A 20071-nucleotide genomic window follows, 5' to 3' on the forward strand; every position below is an offset into this window, starting at 1 on the left:
CATATAAGATTATTAAGGGATTGGACAAGATAGAGGCAGGAAATATGTTCCAGATGCTGGGAGAGTCCAGTACCAGAGGGCATGGTTTGAGAATAAGGGGTAGGTCATTTAGGACAGAGTTAAGGAAAAACTTCTCCCAGAGAGTTGTGGGGGTCTGGAATGCACTGCCTCGGAAAGTAGTGGAGGCCAATTCTCTGGATGCTTTCAAGAAGGAGCTAGATAGGTATCTTATGGATAGGGGAATCAAGGGATATGGGGACAAGGCAGGAACCGGGTATTGATAGTAATTGATCAGCCATGATCTCAAAATGGCGGTGCAGGCTTGAAGGGCCGAATGGTCTACTTCTGCACCTATTGTCTATTTTGGAAAGAACGGAAGTTTATATTTATTTATTAGGCATGGCCTCATAGGACATATAGCAAAGATGCCAATATGGAGGCTACTGATCAGCCATGAACAAATTAAAAGGACCTCCCTCATGCCTATGCTCTTATGATTTTAAGCAAGCTGAAGTTCAAAGCAAGAATTCTTTTCAATGTTGATGAGTAATTATGTGAAATTCTCAGTAGTTACTTTGAACATTTACCAATCCAATACCATTGTAAAAGAAATTACTTATAGACCAAAATAACATTTGAAATCCATGTTTCAGTTAGAACTTTAATAGTGGAATTAGACAGTCTGGGGATAACAGTCAACAAAACTGGTCAAATGAACCTATGTGCCAAGTAGTGCTTTTGTTTACACTGACAGTTGCACAAATAACAATTCCTTGGAAATATAAAGAACCTGCATGAGAACATGACATCTTCTCTCCAATAGTTTAATTTTGAAGCATGGCAACTGTCAATTTCACATGACAAGACCCCACAGACAGCAATGTCAAATGAGTGTAATGTTACAAAATATCAATCAAGTTACTGGGAAAATAATTTGATCTTTAAGACAATATTCTCATTAAATACCACTCCATTCATAATGGACTACATCAAATATATACGAGTGAAGGTCTTATCCAACATCAGACTCAGAGACATTAAAAAAAATCACCAATAAGCAACAGATACACCACTTTAAAATTACTTGGAATATTCAGAGATATTAAGATACACGTTAAACTTTCTAAACTCTGGTGCAATTATTTAGATGACCTTTCATATCATATTGAAGGCAGCTCCCCTGAATCCTGGATTTTGGGCATAACATTTTGTTCCATTAGCAGGAGGGTCAATATTGAGGGGATATGAATTTATAATCAGCACTTATATCCATGAGTTTGGAAGTATTTTGTTAAGGCATATTCTGGAGTTAGGGTATATAACAAATATTTACTTCACCAGCATTCAATCTTCAGACCTGAACATGAATTGTAGATTGAATTTAAAATGCAGTCCTGAACAACAGATTTCCTGGAGCTGTGCATTGGAGTTGATTGCAAACCAGATAATGCTGATTAACATTCATTTTGGGTGTCTGTTGTTGCAAAGGTGTGTGTAAGTCAAAGGAAGCATTGTATATACATTGTAACTATAGAATTGTTCTGCTGTTACCTTTGATCTTTAGCATATAAAAATGTCATAAACGTTACATAACATTGGGTCAGGAGGTATCCTCCTCCAAGTGTCTCACTTTCTCGAATAAAACACTTCTGTATCTAGTAGCTTCAGTGCCTCTCCGATGACCTTGTTCACATTACAACTATACGTACATGTATTATAAATCAGTAATGCACTATGTAAAGACAGTGGAAGCAGACTATAATGCATTTTTCAAATACAAGGGCAAAAAACTTGCAATGCTGAACAGCAAGGGGTTAAGAGCAGTTCTTCAATATCTACTAATAGTGAGCAAAAAGGCTTCCTCTAGCAGTGTACAATCCTAGGATACCTGTTAATATTAGAACTCAGTATCATCATGAATATGGGCAGCCTCTTTGATAATGCTGAAGGTTCAAAAAAAAACAGAAGACAGAAAAACCAAGAATACATCGTAATCACAATTTCTGTTCATGTTCTTTAATTACTATAAAACCAAGTTGGCTGTACACAATTCCTGTAAGTTAGAAACTGTAGATATGGAAAACCTGAAATGCAGCTACTTTCATTTGCTGCAAAGCATTTTCAGCATTACATTTTTAATGGAGGCCACAATACTCGTGATGACCAGCTCACTAGCCCCAGAATTTATTCAGGGAACTTCACCAAAGAGATTATGGAAGATTCAAAACTTCACTCCTAATTTCCAGCACCAACTTCGACCAAAAGATTCCAGGCTCATTTCCAACAACTGTCTAGTTCAAGAGTTAGAAACCAGGTTATTACTTTATCAATCCTAGAACTGCCTATACTGATAGGTACCTTCACCAGTAAGAATGGGCAAGTGGGCAACTCATCAATTAAGATTGAACGATAAAACCAGTAAAGCACACCCCATGAGAAAATTAAAAAGTGCAAAAGATAGCAGCAGTTAGAAAATAATGGTTTTATGCAACCAGCAGGTGAGATTAAAACTTCTGATGAGCCTCACTACCAAAATTCAGTGGCTATGGTGCCAGGTTTTCGGGCCAGTCATGTAGAAACTCCTATCTGGGAAAGTTCTCATTTCCGACTTGGGTGGAGGGGGTAAGAGGGTGGGTTGGAGAGAGTGGTCATATTTATAAAGAATCTGTTTTTTAAAGCCAGTCAAACTCAGGCTCAACAGCAGATCAAGTATTAATTGGAAAAGAAACCACATGACATACAACAGTATGGTTCAACTGTACCATTAGAATACAGGGTGACATATACCGGTGATATTAAACCTGATTCTGACATCAGGTTTCTACTAAAGAATAGCTACTAATAAAAAATATGAAGTAACAAATAAGGTTCTCCATGATGAATAAGTAGCACTTTCATGATGATGTTGGTGAGGTAGATTTGCTTGACTGCAGACAACTTCCACTTTTGTTTATTGCATCAAAATCAATGGTAATTGTTTTATTCTTTGGAGTAAATTGGCTGCAGAAATAAAAAAAAAAACAATTTTAATACATGGGTGCTTTCTGCTTTTGTTTTCAAAACACATACTCCCATACAATATTCACAACATACAAAAGTTTATATTGTTAGACATCATTTCTTTCATTTTGTTACACACCAACTCAAAATCTTCTCTATACTGAGATGTTGTTTGATTTGTGTAGGAACTTTCTATAGTCCAAAGGAAGCTCATTTACACTAAAACACAAACATAAGTTAATATGGCATCTTCAGATTCACAGCACAATCCAGACATAGGTAGATCAATAAGGAGCCATCTGATGACAATATTGTTCCATTTGAATACTCCCAACAGGGGAGTATAATATAGTCTAGGTTGAGACTGTTGAACTCACTCTGTTTTATAGGTCAGATACAGCGAGTTGCACCCAAGTCTCCTATGAAAAAAAATTCAAAGCCGTTTTCAGATTGGAGGCCTGTGACCAGTGTGCTGCAGTGAGGGTGGGCCCCTCATTTTTCAGATATATTTGGTTGAAAAATGTAGCAAGTTTGCAGAAGACACCAAAGTTGGTGGTGCGATGAACTGAGGCTAGGTGACAACAGGATCTAGACCAACTGGAAAAAATGGGTTCAGGAATGGCAAATGGAATAGCTCAGATAAATGCAAAGTGATACATTTTTGGAATTTAAACCAGGGCGGAACCCTGGAGAGTATTGTAGAACACAGACCTAGGGATACATATACATAGTGTTTTGAAAGTGGTTTCAGTTAGGCAAGATGGTGAAAAAGGTGCAAGATACGCTTCCCTTTAATAGATGGGGCATTGTAGTGAAGTCCATGTGACACTTAACGAGTGATGTGCAGAATGGAGTGACTAGGATTATTGATGAGATTTCCTTCTTCATCAGTGGGTCTAAATTGTGAAATTCATCACCATTAACACCCTAGGAGCACTTTTACCAGAGGACTACATATCTAGGCAACTTTCCTTCTACTCACAGGGAGAGCCAAATTGGTTTGTTCAGTGCAGCCATCTGAGTTAATAGTAACAACTCATAGTAGCACCTTAAATACAGAACCGTGACTTGGCAAAAACATCCTAGTACTTGAGTTTACTTATAGTTACATTACAGTCTCGACAGTCAGGGTAGCGTTGATGCAAGAAATAAAGTGGGACATTTAATTTTGCCACAGATCTAATAAAAAATGGGCACACAATAATTCCCATGGCAAAGACAGGTAAAAGTATTCTGATCAATTGTAGGACTTAAAAATTAACTAGAGATTCAGGTAAGTCACTGGTAGATAGAAAACATTTCTCAAAATCAAGCTGAATTTCAATCTCAGAACATGGTAGTGCAGTGAAGAATTAAGCACTTTCCAACATCAGTGACACCCGAGTAATGCAGCAGTTACTCAAATCATTTACAGGTATTAACAACAATTCACTGAAATCAAGAAACACCAAGTTTAGATGCCTCTTTCACTCTTAAGAAAATCAATTCTCTCCCAAATGCTTGCACAATTCTGACACCCTTTGCTATCTTTCCCATCATTAAACACACTACTGCTCTCTTCTAGGATCCTTAAAATAGTCATAGCCAGGGCAGGGAGTGGGGATAAGCTCCCACTACCTACTAAATGATCCCAATGACATGTACCTCAAATAGCCTCAGAAAACCAAGTCCAGCTCCTGGCTTTCTTGTGCAGCTCAGCTACTAAGCCTGGCGGAACAGTTTCTAATGACTGGAGAAGGGCAAAGATGGGTTACTGGCGCCTTAAAAACAGTTACTATGGATAGATGGGGCTCATCTGTTGTGGCTGGCAACACACCTAGGAGAAATTAAGTTCTGATCTCAAACCTCTGTTGCCTTGTGGCTATATCCACTCACGGGCAAGGCTTCAGTGGTGAACCTGAGGAAAAATCCAGAGTTGGAATCCCTAAGGCAGTCCTATGTTGAGTTCAATATTGACCAGCAACTCCGGCGACACCGGTGGTGCCAAACAGCATCGATCTCTGCCGATTTGTCAGCTATGCAGTGAGGGGGAACCTGCTGCATGGGCAACAGCTTGCTCTCCGTATTCTACTGCTTTGGCTTACATATCACATAGACAGCTAGAACACAATATACGAGGTCAACCTCCACCAAAAGAGGGCCTCATGGCTTTCTTTCTGATTTTGAGAGCTTTGTGTCTGGTTTAGATATGAAGCTGAACCAGGTGCCGTGGTAGAGCAACATTGGAATGAAATGAAATGAAAAGGATAGAGTTATGTGTAGGAGGTTGGATTACTTTTGACCAACTGCACTTATCCCAGATCAAAAGAACTGCTAGAGAAATAAATAGAAGTCCTACGTGCAAAGCAAAAGATCACTAATGGAAAAACAGATTTTAAGCAGAAGGCAACCAATATACTGCAAACTTTTGAAGTCCTCATGTGATCCCACCAAAATTTCAAAAATCTTAATAGAGACGTTTCCTAAAACATATTTGTACTATTGACAGGATTAATGGAAATTGGAGTAAAACTCCATTGATCAACATGCTCAGGTTTTTGATGAAGTCAGACTAGCAGATTTTACTCTATTAGTTCTCCAAAACAGTTTGAATTGTCTTTTTAAATGATATTGCACAACATTTCAGTGAACCTGGCAAGTAGAAATGGAGCACAAGAACCTAGTGAGTCCATGTTGCAAGCACTGCCTGGTGAGCCTGATGGTTTGGTATCTGTGCTGTTGAATGGTTAGATAGTGGATTATTGGAGTGTTACTATAGTGAGACCCCTCATTTATCAGATAATTATAGTAAACACTTAACACATACAATGCCTTGTAAAAGTATTCAGCCCCCAACCCTTTGTTCACATTAATAAGTGAACCAGGGATTTGATCCATTTAACTGAGGAATTTTATTTGTGAATCATAAGCTCTTTTTCTTTCCCCTCCCACCCCCCACAGTATATCCCAAAAAAAGGGACAATTGTAAAGAATAAAAGGTTAAAAAAAAATCAATAATAGCCAGCAGTTCAAAAGGATTCATCCCCCTTTGCTCAGTACTAGGTTGAACCATCTTGCAGCTATTACAGCCAGTTGTCTTTATGGATAAGTCATTCTTAGCTTTGCACAACATGATGGAGCAAGATTTTCCCTTTCCTCCTTGCAAAATTACTCAAGCAGTTCTGCTGAAAGATGAACTTCCTCCCCGGTTTAAGCTTTCTAGTAGAGACTAGCAGGTTTTTATCCAGGATCTCTGTATCTAGCTGTATTCATCTTCCCATCAATCCTGACCAGATTTCCAGTTCCTGCTGCTGAAAAGCATCCCCATTACATGATGCTATCTCCACCATACTTTACCGTAGTGTTACCTGGCTGATGCGCCATATTAGATTTATACCATGCATACCACTTAGTGTTCAGGCCAGAAAGTTCTACTTTAGTTTCGTCCAACCAGAAAACCTTCTTCCACATATTCAGGGTATCTTCTAAGTGACGGTTTACAAAGCCTTTATGAGCAAGGATCTGCTTTTTTTTTTAAGCCAGGGCTTCTTCGTGCCACTCTTCCATAAATCCATTTTTGTGGAAGGCCTTAACAATTGTGGACCATGAACTTCATCTCCTGTTGCAGTCAATGACTACTGCAGCTCGTTCACAGAAACTGATGATATCACAGTAGCCACTTTTACAAGTTCCACTATTCTGCGGGTAAGCTTAGAGACAGGAAGCTTGGCTGTGGCTTCATATTTTTCCCAATTTTTCATGATGGACTGTACTGAACTCCGAGTTATGCCCAGTGCCTTTGAGATGGTCTTACTCCCTTTCCCAAAGTTTGTGCTTCTCTATTATCATTACTTTGACTTGCCTGAAATGCTCTCATGTTCATTTTGGTTTAGTTTGTTGAAAATCTACCATAATTTTGGACCATAGAGAGAGGGGGCATTTATTCAGGCGATCTTCCAATTTTCTACATCAACAAATTGGGTAGGTATTGCACCCGAGGAAAGTTGGCATAGCAATTACAAAGGGGATGAATACTTTTTCAGCTTCACAATTTTTTAATTTTTCCTTTAATTTGACATGATGCACAATGTTTTGTAGATAGCACAAAAATCCTACTTTAATATATATCAAATTTCTTTTCTTTTCAAATCTTTTTATTAATTTTAAGAAAAACATAAGTAAAATATAAGTACAAAATGTTTGAGAGTACACAATTAATAGATTAATTAACAATCAGATATGTATTAATCAATATATAGTCTCCCAAACTCATAGTATTAATGTAAAGAAATTGAGAAAAAAAAGAAAAAGGAGAAAAAGAAACCCCCCCCCAAAAAACTAAAAGAATAAAAAAAACAACTAATAATAAAAAAAAACTAACCAACATGGGCAATTGCATAATGTTAAATACATACAGTAGTGCCGATGACTCCGAACCTCCATCCACACAATTCATGATAGTAACAATAAGGTTCAGGATCAGACCATTTAATTCATATGAAAATGTTGAATAAATGGTCTCCAAGTTTCCTCAAATTTAACTGAAGGATCAAAAACCACACTTCTAATTTTTTCTAAGCTCAAACAGGAAATAGTTTGAGAAAACCACTGAAATACAGTTGGAGGGTTAATTTCTTTCCAATTCAGTAAAATAGATCTTCTAGCCATTAGTGTAACAAATGCAATCATTCGCTGGGATGAAGCGGATAAACGCTTATTATCTATCATTGGTAGACCAAAAATTGCGGTAAAAGGATGTGGTTGGAGATTAATATTTAAAACTCTTGAAATAATATTAAAATATCTTTCCAATAGTTTTGTAAACAAGGACAAGACCAAAACATATGAGTCAATGAAGCAACATCAGAATGACATCTATCACAGGTTGGATTAACGTAAGAATAAATTCGAGCAAGTTTATCTTTAGACATGTGAGCTCTATGTACAACCTTAAATTGTATTAGAGCATGTTTAGCACAGATAGAGGATGAGTTTACCAATGATAAAATTTTTTCCCATTGCTCAGTAGATATAGGGTAATGCAATTCTTCCTGCCATTCCTTCTTAATTTTTTCTGATATATCTGGCTGTACATTCATAATCATATTATAAATGATAGCTACTAAACCCTTTTGACAAGGATTGAGAGCTAAAATTCTTTCTGTAATGTCCAATGGACATTCTTTCGTAAAAGACTTTAGTTCATTATATAGAAAATTTCTAACTTGTAAATATCTAAAAAAATGGGTTTTAGATAAATTATATTTATTAGATAACTGTTCAAAGGACATAATGTTATCATTTAAAAAGAGATCATGAAAACATGTTATATCTTTTGTTTTCCATAAAAGAAAAGCTTGATCTATAGATGATGGTCGGAAGAAGTAGTTAGATATTATAGGACTTAACAGCATAAACTTATTCAAACCAAAAAATTTACGAAATTGAAACCAGATTCGTAATGTATACTTGACTATGGGATTAGTTATCTGTTTATTCATTTTGAGTAACGAAAAAGGAAGTGAAGATCCTAAGATTGAGATCAATGAGAAATCTTGCACAGATTTACATTCCAAATTCACCCATTGTGGGCCAGCAACTGTAGTCGATTCTTGTGTCCAAAATATCAAATACCGTATATTAACTGCCCAATAATAAAATCTTAAATTTGGTAAAGCCAAGCCGCCCTCCTTCTTAGGCTTCTGTAAATATTTTTTACCTAGCCTAGGATTTTTGTTCTGCCACAAATACGAAGATATTTTAGAATCAACCATATCAAAAAAAGATTTGGGAATAAAAATTGGTAATGCTTGAAACAGATATAGAAATTTAGTTAGTATCATCATCTTAAGGGCATTAACTCTGCCTACCAAAGACAAAGATAATGGAGACCACCTATTAGCAAGTTGCTTAATTTGGTCTATTAAAGGTAAAAAATTAGTTTTAAATAAATCTTTATGTTTTTTTAGTAATTTTAATACCTAAATAAGTAAAATAATCTGTAACAATTCTATATGGTACCTGATTATAAATTGAAGTATGCATATTTAATGGAAAAAGTTCACTCTTATTAAAATTCAATTTATATCCAGAAAAATTACTAAATTGAGCAAGCAAAGAAGAAATAGCAGGAATAGATCTTTCAGGGTCAGATATATATAATAACAAATCATCCGCATATAATAATACCTTATACATCGTCTCCCCGCGGGTAATACCTAAAATATTGGGTGATTCACGAATGGCTATAGCCAAGGGTTCTAAAGCAATGTCAAATAATAAAGGGCTTAAAGGACAACCTTGCCTTGTACCCCGAAATAACTGAAAAAAAGGGGATCTTTGATTATTGGTGAAGACCGAAGCTAAAGGTTTCTGATATATTAATTTAATCCATGATATAAATTTTGAGCTAAAATTAAAATGTTGCAATGTATTAAATAAATATGACCATTCGACTCTATCAAATGCTTTTTCGGCATCTAAAGAGATGACACATTCTGGGCTTTTAGATGAAGAGGTATAAACAATATTAATTAATTTTCTAATATTAAAGGATGAATAGCGATTTTTAATAAATCCAGTCTGATCCTCAGAAATAATCCGAGGCAATATATTTTCTAATCTAATAGCCAAAATTTTACTAAAAATCTTAAAATCCGTATTCAGCAAAGATATAGGCCGATAGGATGCACATTCAGTAGGGTCTTTATCTTTTTTAAGAATTAAAGAAATAGAAGCTTCATAAAAAGATTGTGGTAGTTTACCTATACTTAATGCATCTTTAAAAATTTTACAAAGCCAAGGAGAAAGTCTGGAAGAAAAGGATTTAAAAAATTCTGCAGAAAAACCATCTGGACCCGAAGCTTTACCCGAGTTCATTGAAAAAATAGCCTTTTCTATTTCAGACTCCGTAATAGGTGTATCCAAAAATAGACTATCCTCAACAGTTACTTTTGGAATATTCAATTTCCTTAAGAATTCATTCATTATAGAAGAGTCCTTAGTACATTCTGATTGATATAAGGAATTATAAAAATCTTGAAAGGCTTTATTTATCTCTTTATAATCAATCGTCAAAGTACCATCTTGTTTGCGAATCCTAGTAATCTGTCGCTTATCCGAAGCAATTTTCAATTGGTTAGCTAGTAGTTTACCAGACTTATCTCCATATGTATAGAATTGAGCTTTCGATTTAATTAACTGACTTTCAATCGAAGAGGTTAATAATAAACTATGCTCCATTTGAAGTTCCACTCTTTCTTTATAAAGTTCTTTACTAGGGGTCAATGAATAGATCTTGTCAATTGCCTTGATTTTATCAACTAATGTTAATATTTTAGAATTAGTTCGTTTCCTAACTCCAGCAGAATATGAAATAATCTGTCCACGAATATATGCCTTAAAAGTATCCCACAAAATTCCACTAGAGATCTCTGCTGTAGAATTTATTGAGAAAAACAAATCAATTTGTTGTTTAATAAAGTTGACAAAGTCAGAATCCTGCAGTAAACCAGGATTAAACCTCCAACCTTTAGTACTAATATATGAATCCGTCACCTTAATAGATAACTTCAAAGGTGCATGATCAGATATAGTGATAGAGTCATATTTACAATCCATAACATCTGTAAGTAAATGCTGATCAATGAAAAAGTAATCAATTCTTGAGTAATTATGATACACATGGGAAAAGTATGAGAACTCTTTGTCATTAGGATGTAAAAAACGCCAAATTTCACAAATAGCTGAATCAATCATAAAAGAATTAATAAGAGAAGCCGATTTATTTGGAAAAGTTTGAATGGGCTTGGATCTATCCATCAAAGGGTTTAGACAACAATTAAAATCCCCGCCCATTATCAATCTATATTGATCCAGATTGGGAAAGGATGTAAATAAGCATTTAAAAAATTCAGGACAGTCAGTATTTGGAGCATAAACATTAACTAAAACAACTTTTTGATTAAAAAGTAAGCCAGTAATAAGCAAAAATCTACCTTGCGGATCTGAAATTGTTTCATGATGTATAAAAGCAGTTGATGAGTCTATGAAAATAGAAACACCTCTCACTTTAGCTTGCGAATTTGAGTGATACTGTTGGCCCTTCCAAAACCTAAACAACCGCTGACTATCCACCTTCCTTACATGAGTCTCTTGTACAAAAATAATATTAGCATTCATTCTAAGGAATACTTTGAATATTTTTTTCCGTTTGATCGGATGATTTAAACCATTAGTATTCCAAGAAACAAAGTTAATAGTCTTATCCATATTGACAATATATATTACAGTTAACATATAAGTTTGAAAGAAAAGTGAACTCATGAACCCGGAAGAAGGAAGTAAGTTCAAAGGGAAACCGGAAGTCACAGCACTGCAGCCATTTTTCTAGTTTCATATAAGCCCATGAAATAAAACTAAGCAAAAAGCAAGCGAAAAAAAGAAAAAAAAAGAAAAATCCCCCTCCCCCCACCCTCAAAACCCCAGGAAAAAAGCCAAAAAGAGGCAAGCGAGCGATCTAATACTAAAATTACCCCCTTGTCTCAAGACGGCAACTCGAACGTAACAAAGTTAAAAAAATACAAACAACCCACATTATAAAAAAGGGTCGATATAACAAAAGTTAAAATATAAAATTAGTGTTATAAATGTATATAAACAAAAGGGTTAAAAAAAAGAATTAAAACAATAAATGAAAGTTTAAAACTTTCAAACACATCAAAACAGTTATGACGCTGCAAACACTAGAGCCTGTCGGGAAGAAGAAACACCATTTTATTTTTTTTCCCAATTGTAATATTCAAATGTTAAAAGTGTAAAAGAGAACATATATCGATTTAAAAAAAGAAAAGCAAAAAGGAAGAAAAAATCCTAATAGGTTATTTTCAACGCTAATAGATTAATAATATGAAAAAATATAAAGTCAGAATAAACCCAGCAAAAAAAAGCTTTAACCGTATGTAAGAAATACATGTAAACCATTCCAAAAAAAAAACCAAACGTCAATCTATAGCAGATCCAAATCTATAGGCTAGATTACATTGGTCAGCCCGATAGAATGTTATTGTTCCAGGAAACCTTGAGCATCCGTTGGCGATTTAAACAGCCGAAAAGATCCATCCTGGAGAGTGACTCTCAAGTGTGCTGGAAATAACAGCGCTTGCTTGTAGTCTTTCTGGTGAAGATTCGACATAACTGATCTAAAAGCCAGCCTAGCCCGTAAGACCTCCGGGCTATAATCCTCCAAAATGCGAAATTTGAAATCTTGATGGGTTATCATGCCTTTTTTACGAGCTGCCCGAATCAGACATTCTTTGATATGGGGATAATGGATCCGGAGAATTACGTGTCGTGGTTTCAAGCTTGAATCCGCCTGAAATCTGGAGACCCGATGTGCCCGATCAATTACCGGAGGAATATCCAGTACCTCTGGGCCCAGGACATCCATTAGGAATTTAGAGAAGAAAACGGTAAGATCACCGCTTTCAAATTTTTCCGGGATCCCAATTAACCGAAGATTTTGTCTTCGAGAGCGATTTTCCAAATCAGTAATTTTAACTTTATAGCGATCCATCTGTTGAGAAGTCGAAGTTTGCTCTTCTTGTATTTTTTCAATTATACGATCTTTCTTGCGAGCGGCTTCTTCAAGAGCCAAAATACTTGCTTGTTGTTTTTGTGATTCCAGTGAAAGTGTCTGGAGCTTTTCTTCCACAAATTTCAAACGCTCATCAAACCGAAAAAACTTTACGGTTATTTTTCTCTCCAGTTCTTCAAATTTGTCTTCTATAAGCTTCACAATTGTTTCTAAAGTTATCGGTTCTTTCGTCTGTTTCGATTCTTTTGCTCTAGACATTTCAACAAGTTGAGAATAATTCAAATAGTTAAAAAGAAAAAATTCTGTATGTTTAGACCCCTTTAGAATAAGTATAAAAAGATCCTTTAAGGGGTGTTTGTAGGTTAAAAAGACGTAAAAGGTTTGGAGCAAAGCCTAGAAGCAGTTTACTCCATGAGCGCCTTCTTGAGACTCCAATATATATCAAATTTATAAAAATGAGACAGTAATATGTGAAAATAGTTATGGGGACTGAATACTTTTTCAAGACACTATATGTAGATTCGCTTAAAAATTGGAAATTTACAGGGTCAACCTAAATTTTAGGGGAAGTAACTGATTGATTGAAGGAATTAAATTTTATCAGAGAGAACTGAGTAAGATTGCCCCATACTTGCTTCAGTTTAGTGAAATATAATGCAATCTCACTGAAACATAGAAGATCTTGTCCCAAAACATTGACTGTTTATTCTTCACCATAGATGCTGCCTAACTTGTCGAGTTCCTCCAGCATTTTTTTTTCGTGTGTTGCTCAGGAATCTAAAGTTTGGCAGAGTAGATACCTTTTTCCAGAGGCTGGAGAACCTGAGGTAGTGAGTGAGGAACAAAGAGGTCAACCATTTAGGAAAGAGCGAGAAGGAAATCTCCTACATCAAAGGATTGAGTAACTTTGGAGACTTTTTTTATTCCAGTAAGCTATAAATGCTCAGTTACTGAACTGCAGCTTGGTAAAGAAGTTTTTTTTTGCTCATCTACAGGTTGGTGGCAAGGTCAGCATTTGTTGCTGACACTTAGGATGTGTCAAAAAAAACTGAAGCAAGAGCAAGTATCACACGTCAGAGGGGTTTGTGGAACAAAATGACCAGTTCAGTGCTGTAAATAGAATGAATTGCAATTCATGGCCACTACTCAAACACTGTAAACTGACAGCACAAACACAGGGACGCTCAAACCATAAACAAGGAGGCTCAGTTCATGCAGAACAAAGATGACAAGATGGAACAGAGCACATATAAAAATAAAGAAATGAACCATTGGCTCCAGAATGAGACAGCTGGATAAAGTTGCTAGGCAGAGGAAATGTACATTTGAATACAATATGTATAAATCCAGCAAGTGTGGAACAGTTTTAACTATTTGTTTTTAAAAAGAGGACTGTACAGATGTATTTGGTGCAATGTCTTTATAAGGCATTGGCTAGACCACACTTGGATTATGGTGAAAAGTTCTGGGCCCCTTATCTAAGAAAAGATGTGCTGACATTGGAGAGGGTCCACAGGAGGATCATGAAAATTAACCTGTGAATGAAAGGGTTGATGCATGAGGAGCATTTGTTGGCTCTGGTCAGTACCTTAGTAGCAGATGATACTAAGGTAAGTGGCGTTGTGGATAATGAAGTAGGTTTTCAAAGCTTGCAGAGAAATTTAGGCCAGTTAGAAGGGTGAGCTGAAAGATGGCAGATGGAGTTTAATGCTGATAAGTGTGAGGTGCTACATTTTGGTAGGAATAATCCAAACAGGACATACATGGTAAATGGTAGAGCATTGAAGAATGCAGTAGAACAGAGTGATCTAGGAATAATGGTGCATAGTTCCCTGAAGGTGGAATCTCATGTGGATAGGGTGGTGAAGAAAGCTTTTGGTATGTTGGCCTTTATTAATCAGAGCATTGAGTATAGGAGTTGGGATGTAATGTTAAAATTGTACAAGGCATTGGTAAGGCCGAATTTAGAGTATTGTGTACAGTTCTGGTCACCGAATTATAGGAAAGTTGTCAACAAAACAGAGAGAGTACAGAGAAGATTTACTAGAATGTTACCTGGGTTTCAGCACCTAAGTTACAGGGTAAGGCTGAACAAGTTAGGTCTTTATTCTTTGGAGCGTAGAAGGTTGAGGGGGGACTTGATAGAGGTATTTAAAATTATGAGGGGGATAGATAGAGTTGATGTGGATAGGCTTTTTCCATTGAGAGTAGGGGAGATTCAAACAAGAGGACATGAGTTGAGAGTTAGGGGGCAAAAGTTTAAGGGTAACACGAGGGGGAATTTCTTTACTCAGAGAGTGGTAGCTGTGTGGAACGAGCTTCCAGTAGAAGTGGTAGAGGCAGGTTCGGTATTGTCATTTAAAGTAAAATTGGTAAGTATATGGACAGGAAAGGAATGGAGGGTTATGGGCTGAGTGCAGGTCAGTGGGACTAGGTGAGAGTAAGCGTTCGACACGGACTAGAAGGGCCGAGATGGCCTGCTTCCGTGCTGTAATTGTTATATGGTTACTCGCTGGAGTTTAGCAAAATGATGGGGAGTCTCTTTGAAGCCTATCAAATACAGTTGGCCCTCCTTATTAGCGAGGAATTGGTTCTGGGATCCCCCGCGGATACCAAAATTCGCAGATGCTCAAGTCCCTTATTCAACCTGTCTCAATTCAGTGGATCTTAGGACCCAGCGGAACCCCAGATCTATCTCAATGCTGTGGACATTAGGACCCGGCGCCAGAGCTCTGAATGTGCAGTGTTTCTGTTCACGAAAATAATCACGATTGAAAATAAGTGGAAGTAATAAAGCGATCGGAAAGAGGTGAAACGCCATCGGTCAATGGAAAAGCATTAGGCTACGTCAGTCAACGATCTGAACAATTTTAAAGGATAAAGTGAGAAAGGCCCTGCCCCGATGAAAGCTACAATTATTACTAAGCAACGCAGTGGTTTAATTATTGGGTTTTGAATTTTTGATCCTCCACATCAACCTGCCACGGATGGAGAGTGCACTCGAAAGCAGTCTGACACTGGCTCGCACTCGGGAACGGTTCCCGAGCCCGGCGCTGAAACATATGTTATTAAGTGTTTTATATGCATAGATAGGTAAAATATATACTATATACTAAGACAAAAGTTTGACTAACTGACGCTAAATAATACCGGATATACCTGTTCCAACATACTTGGTAAGAGAACTTCTGATTTTTTTCGATCTCGATCCACGATAACCCACGCACATCCTCCCGTATACTTTAAATCATCTCTAGATTACTTATAGTACCTAATACAATGTAAATGCTATGTAAAATAGTTGTTATACTGCATTGTTTAGGGAATAATGACGAGAAAAAAGTCTGTACATGCTCGAACAACAAGTGCTGGAAGAGCACTTCCAGGTTTTCACGATTCGCGGTCGGTTGGATTCACGGATGTGGAATTTGTGGATAAGAAGGGCCAACTGTATTGAAAGGCCTAGCTAGAGTGGACGTGGAGAGAATGTTTACTACAGTGGGTGAGTCTATATGACCAGACGGCTCAGCCTCAGAATACAATGACGCCCCTTTAGAACAGAGATGAGGAGGAATTTCTTTAGCCGAAGATGGTGAATTGGTGGAATTCATTGCCACAGGCGGCTGTGGAGGCCATGTCACTGGGTATATTTAAAGCAGAAGTTGATCGGTTCTTAATTAGTAAGGATGTCAAAGATTACAGGGTAATGGAATTGAGAGGGATAATAAATCAGCCATTATCAAAGGCAGAGCAGACTTGATGGGCCAAATAGCCCAATTCTGCTCCTTTGTCTTATGGTATTCTGAAGGGGAAGAGGAAAGGGCACAGGATTTGAATGTTTCCACATACAGGGGAAATTCAGAGGGTGCAATCATTCAATAGATGGTTAAAGTCTATCTTTTCACATGGAGACTCTGGCTTCCACAGCTCACACTACCCACCACTGCATGTGATAGAACCAAAAGCATACAGACCATGATCTCAAAACCTGCAGGTGCCCCACTGAGCAATAGTTAGAGCCAGAGGATGTCTGGGAATCATGATTCAATGGGGAAAAAAAGAGTGCAGATTAAAATTTAATAAGCTGGAAGGTCAAATTACATTACAAGATCATTTGACAAAAGTACTCCACAAATGTGCAGATTTGGTAGGTTAATTGGCCATTGTAAATCGCCCTAAGGGTGCAATGGAGAGGTAGAATCTGAGGGCAGAAGGTGTTAAGGGAAACAATACATATTGTGGAAAAGGCCCCTCCCCCCAGAGTGGCTGGGAAACAGGCATCCCAGGCTAACAATCACCATATTAGCTGATCCAGCTTGCACTATGTGAGCCCACAGCAGTGAAAAAGGAAATAGTTTCACCAGACATCCAAAATTTTAATTCATATCATGGAGAAATAGGAACCATTTCTGTGTGCTTCGGTCCACTGAGTCCACATCATGGTGATCATTTCCTTTTCACACCCTCCACCCTCTAATTCTACCTCTCCATTGCACCCTTAAGGGCAATTCACAATGGCCAATTAACCTACCAAATCCGCACATTTTTGGGATGCGGGAGATATCCTGAGCACCTGGAGGAAACACACGAGAGAATGTACAAGCTCCATACAGACGGCGCCAGAGGTCAGGATGAAAACCAGGTTGTTAGATCTGTGAGGCAGCTGTTCCACCAGCTGTGCTACCCAGCTTTGTGCCTACACACAGATTGTCACTTGACACCAACACATGTATATCACAATCAAAGAGGCATTTTCCTTGTGGATGGAGCTTTATTCTTTATAAGTAATTTAGCGTCTAATCCCATACACCATCTGCTTACCTGCATTCTACACCAGCCATGTCCAACATGAGTCTGGAGGCCTTCATTTCTGGCAAATCCTGGTACTTGTCTGACATGTAAGTAACCTTGCTGATGCCTACAAAAAAAAAACACTAAATGCATCAGGTTCACAAAGTAGCAAAATAATTTTCATTAGGATGTTCAAAAGTGGCAACACTGATTAAAAAAAATATTTTCACTGCCAGTAGTATTGGTACCCTGAACAGACTAAGTTGAGTTAAAGGAAATTTGTTCTGTGCAGCAGGTCTCTATTATTCTGAAAGCAGCATCTTTAAAGCAATTTAAATAAGAATATAAGAAAATAGCAACGTGCCAAGGAAGAAGACATGGGCCGAATACAGAATATGGCGACTAGCTGGATGTACACTATAGCCACCATGGACTTGCTGGGCTGAAGGGCCTGTATCTGTGCTGAAAATTAACTTACTGATCTCTGCTCTGAATGCAATCAATGTCAAAGCATTCAGAGAGCTCTGGAATAGAAAAATTTAAAAATTCTTCAACATATTAAAGATATTCCCTTCTCATTTCAAGCCCAAGTGGCCTACCCTTTATTCTGGCACCGTAGCCCATATGCTAGGCAAACGTCTTAGCCTCATCTTCCCTGTCAGATTGCCCCAAGGATCACCTTTAATGAGGTTGCCTGTCTCATTCTAATTTCCATAAGACCATAAGATATAGGAGCAGAAGTAGGCCATTCGGCCAATCGAGTCTGCTCCGCCATTCAATCATGAGCTGATCCAATTCTTCCAGTCATCCTCACTTCCCTGCTTTCACGCCATACCCTTTGATGGCCTAGCTAATCAAGAACCTATCTATCTCTGCCTTAAATACACCCAATGACTTGGCCGCCACAGCCGCTCATGGCAACAAATTCCACAGATTTACCACCCTCTCACTAAAGTAATTTCTCCACATCTCAGTTCCAAAAGGACGTCCTTAAATCCTCAATTTGTGCCCTCTTGTCCTAGAATCCCCTACCATGGGAAATAACTTTGCCATATCTAATCTGTTCAGGCCTTTTAACATTCTAAATGTTTCTATGAGATCCCCCCTCATTCTCTTGAACTCCAGGAAACACAGACCAAGAGCTGCCCGACGTTCCTCATAAAGTAACCCTTTCATTCCACAGAAGAGAGGTCAGGCCCATTCAGGCTTCTGCCTTTCCAGAAATCAATTTGATGAATCTTTCTTGCACCATCTTGATAGATAAGAACACCTATGTATTCTCAGCAAGGCTTTATGAAATTGTAGCATGACATCCCCTCTCTCAGAATCAACTGCCTGCTGCACTTTCAGTGACTTATGAACATGGATTTCTACAATAAATATAGGCAGCATGGAGTGAATGAGGTGCTTGAGGAATATAAAGAATGTAAGAAGAATCTTAAGAAAGAAATTAGAAAAGCTAAAAGATACAAGGTTGCTTTGGCAAGTAAGGTGAAAATAAATCCGAAGGGTTTCTAGTTATACTAATAGCAAAAGGACAGTGAGGGAAAAAATTGGTCCCTTAGAGAATCAGAGTAAACAGCTATGTGTGGAGCCGAAAGAGACGGGGGAGATTTTGAACAATTTCTTTTCTTCGATATTCACTAAGGAGAAGGATATTGAATTGTGTAAGGTAAGAGAAACAAGTAGGGAAGTTATGGAAACCATGACGATTAAAGAGGAGGAAGTACTGGCGCTTTTAAGGAATATAAAAGTGGATAAATCTCCAGGTCCTGACAGGATATTCCATAGGACCTTGAGGGAGGTTAGTGTAGAAATATCAGAGGTTCTGACAGAAATATTTCAAATGTCATTAGAAACGGGGATGGTGCCAGAGGATTGGCATATTGTTCATGTGGTTCCATTGTTTAAAAAGGGTTCTAAGAGTAAACCTAGCAATTATAGGTCTGTCAGTTTGATGTCAGTGGTGGGTAAATTAATGGAAAGTATTCTTAGAGATGGTATATATAATTATCTGGATAGACAGGGTCCGATTAGGAACAGTCAACATGGATTTGTGCGTGGAAGGTCATGTTTGACAAATCTTATTGAATTTTTTGAAGAGGTTACGAGGAAAGTTGATGAGGGTAAAGCAGTGGGTGTTGTCTATATGGACTTCAGTAAGGCCTTTGACAAGGTTCCGCATGGAAGGTTCGATCGTTAGGTATTAATATTGAAGTAGTAAAATGGATTCAACAGTGGCTGGATGGGAGATGCCAGAGAGTAGTGGTGGATAACTGTTTGTCAGGTTGGAGGCCAGTGACTAGTGGTGTGCCTCAGGGATCTGTACTGGGTCAATGTTGTTTGTCATATACATTAATGATCTGAATGATGGGGTGGTAAATTGGATTAGTAAGTATGCAGATGATACTAAGGTAGGTGTTGTTGTGGATAATGAAGTAGGTTTTCAAAGCCTGCAGAGAGATTTAGGCCAGTTAGAAGAGTGGGCTGAACGATGGCAGATGGAGTTTAATGCTGATAAGTGTGAGGTGCTACATTTTGGTAGGAATAATTCAAATAGGATGTACATGGTAAATGGTAGGGCATTGAAGAATGCAGTAGAACAGAGTGATCTAGGAATAATGGTGCATAGTTCCCTGAAGGTGGAATCTCATGTGGATAGGGTGGTGAAGAAAGCTTTTGGTATGTTGGCCTTTATTAATCAGA

At 37.6% G+C, this 20071-nt stretch overlaps 1 protein-coding gene across 1 annotated transcript in view; it reads right to left on the reverse strand.

Moving 5' to 3' along the window:
* Window positions 1-643: 643 nt before the first annotated feature.
* dctd (dCMP deaminase) overlaps window positions 644-20071 on the reverse strand; it is a 58208-nt gene continuing 38780 nt past the window's right edge. The window contains exons 5-6 of the mRNA XM_073048069.1: window positions 17396-17492; window positions 644-3000 (exon numbers count right to left, since the gene is read on the reverse strand). Of these exons, the coding sequence (XP_072904170.1) occupies window positions 2895-3000; window positions 17396-17492 (203 nt within the window). The 3' untranslated portion in view covers window positions 644-2894. The remainder of the gene's footprint in view (window positions 3001-17395; window positions 17493-20071) is intronic.

This window comes from Hemitrygon akajei, chromosome 6 (genome assembly GCF_048418815.1).
Source record: "Hemitrygon akajei chromosome 6, sHemAka1.3, whole genome shotgun sequence".
NCBI classification, from domain to species: domain Eukaryota; kingdom Metazoa; phylum Chordata; class Chondrichthyes; order Myliobatiformes; family Dasyatidae; genus Hemitrygon; species Hemitrygon akajei.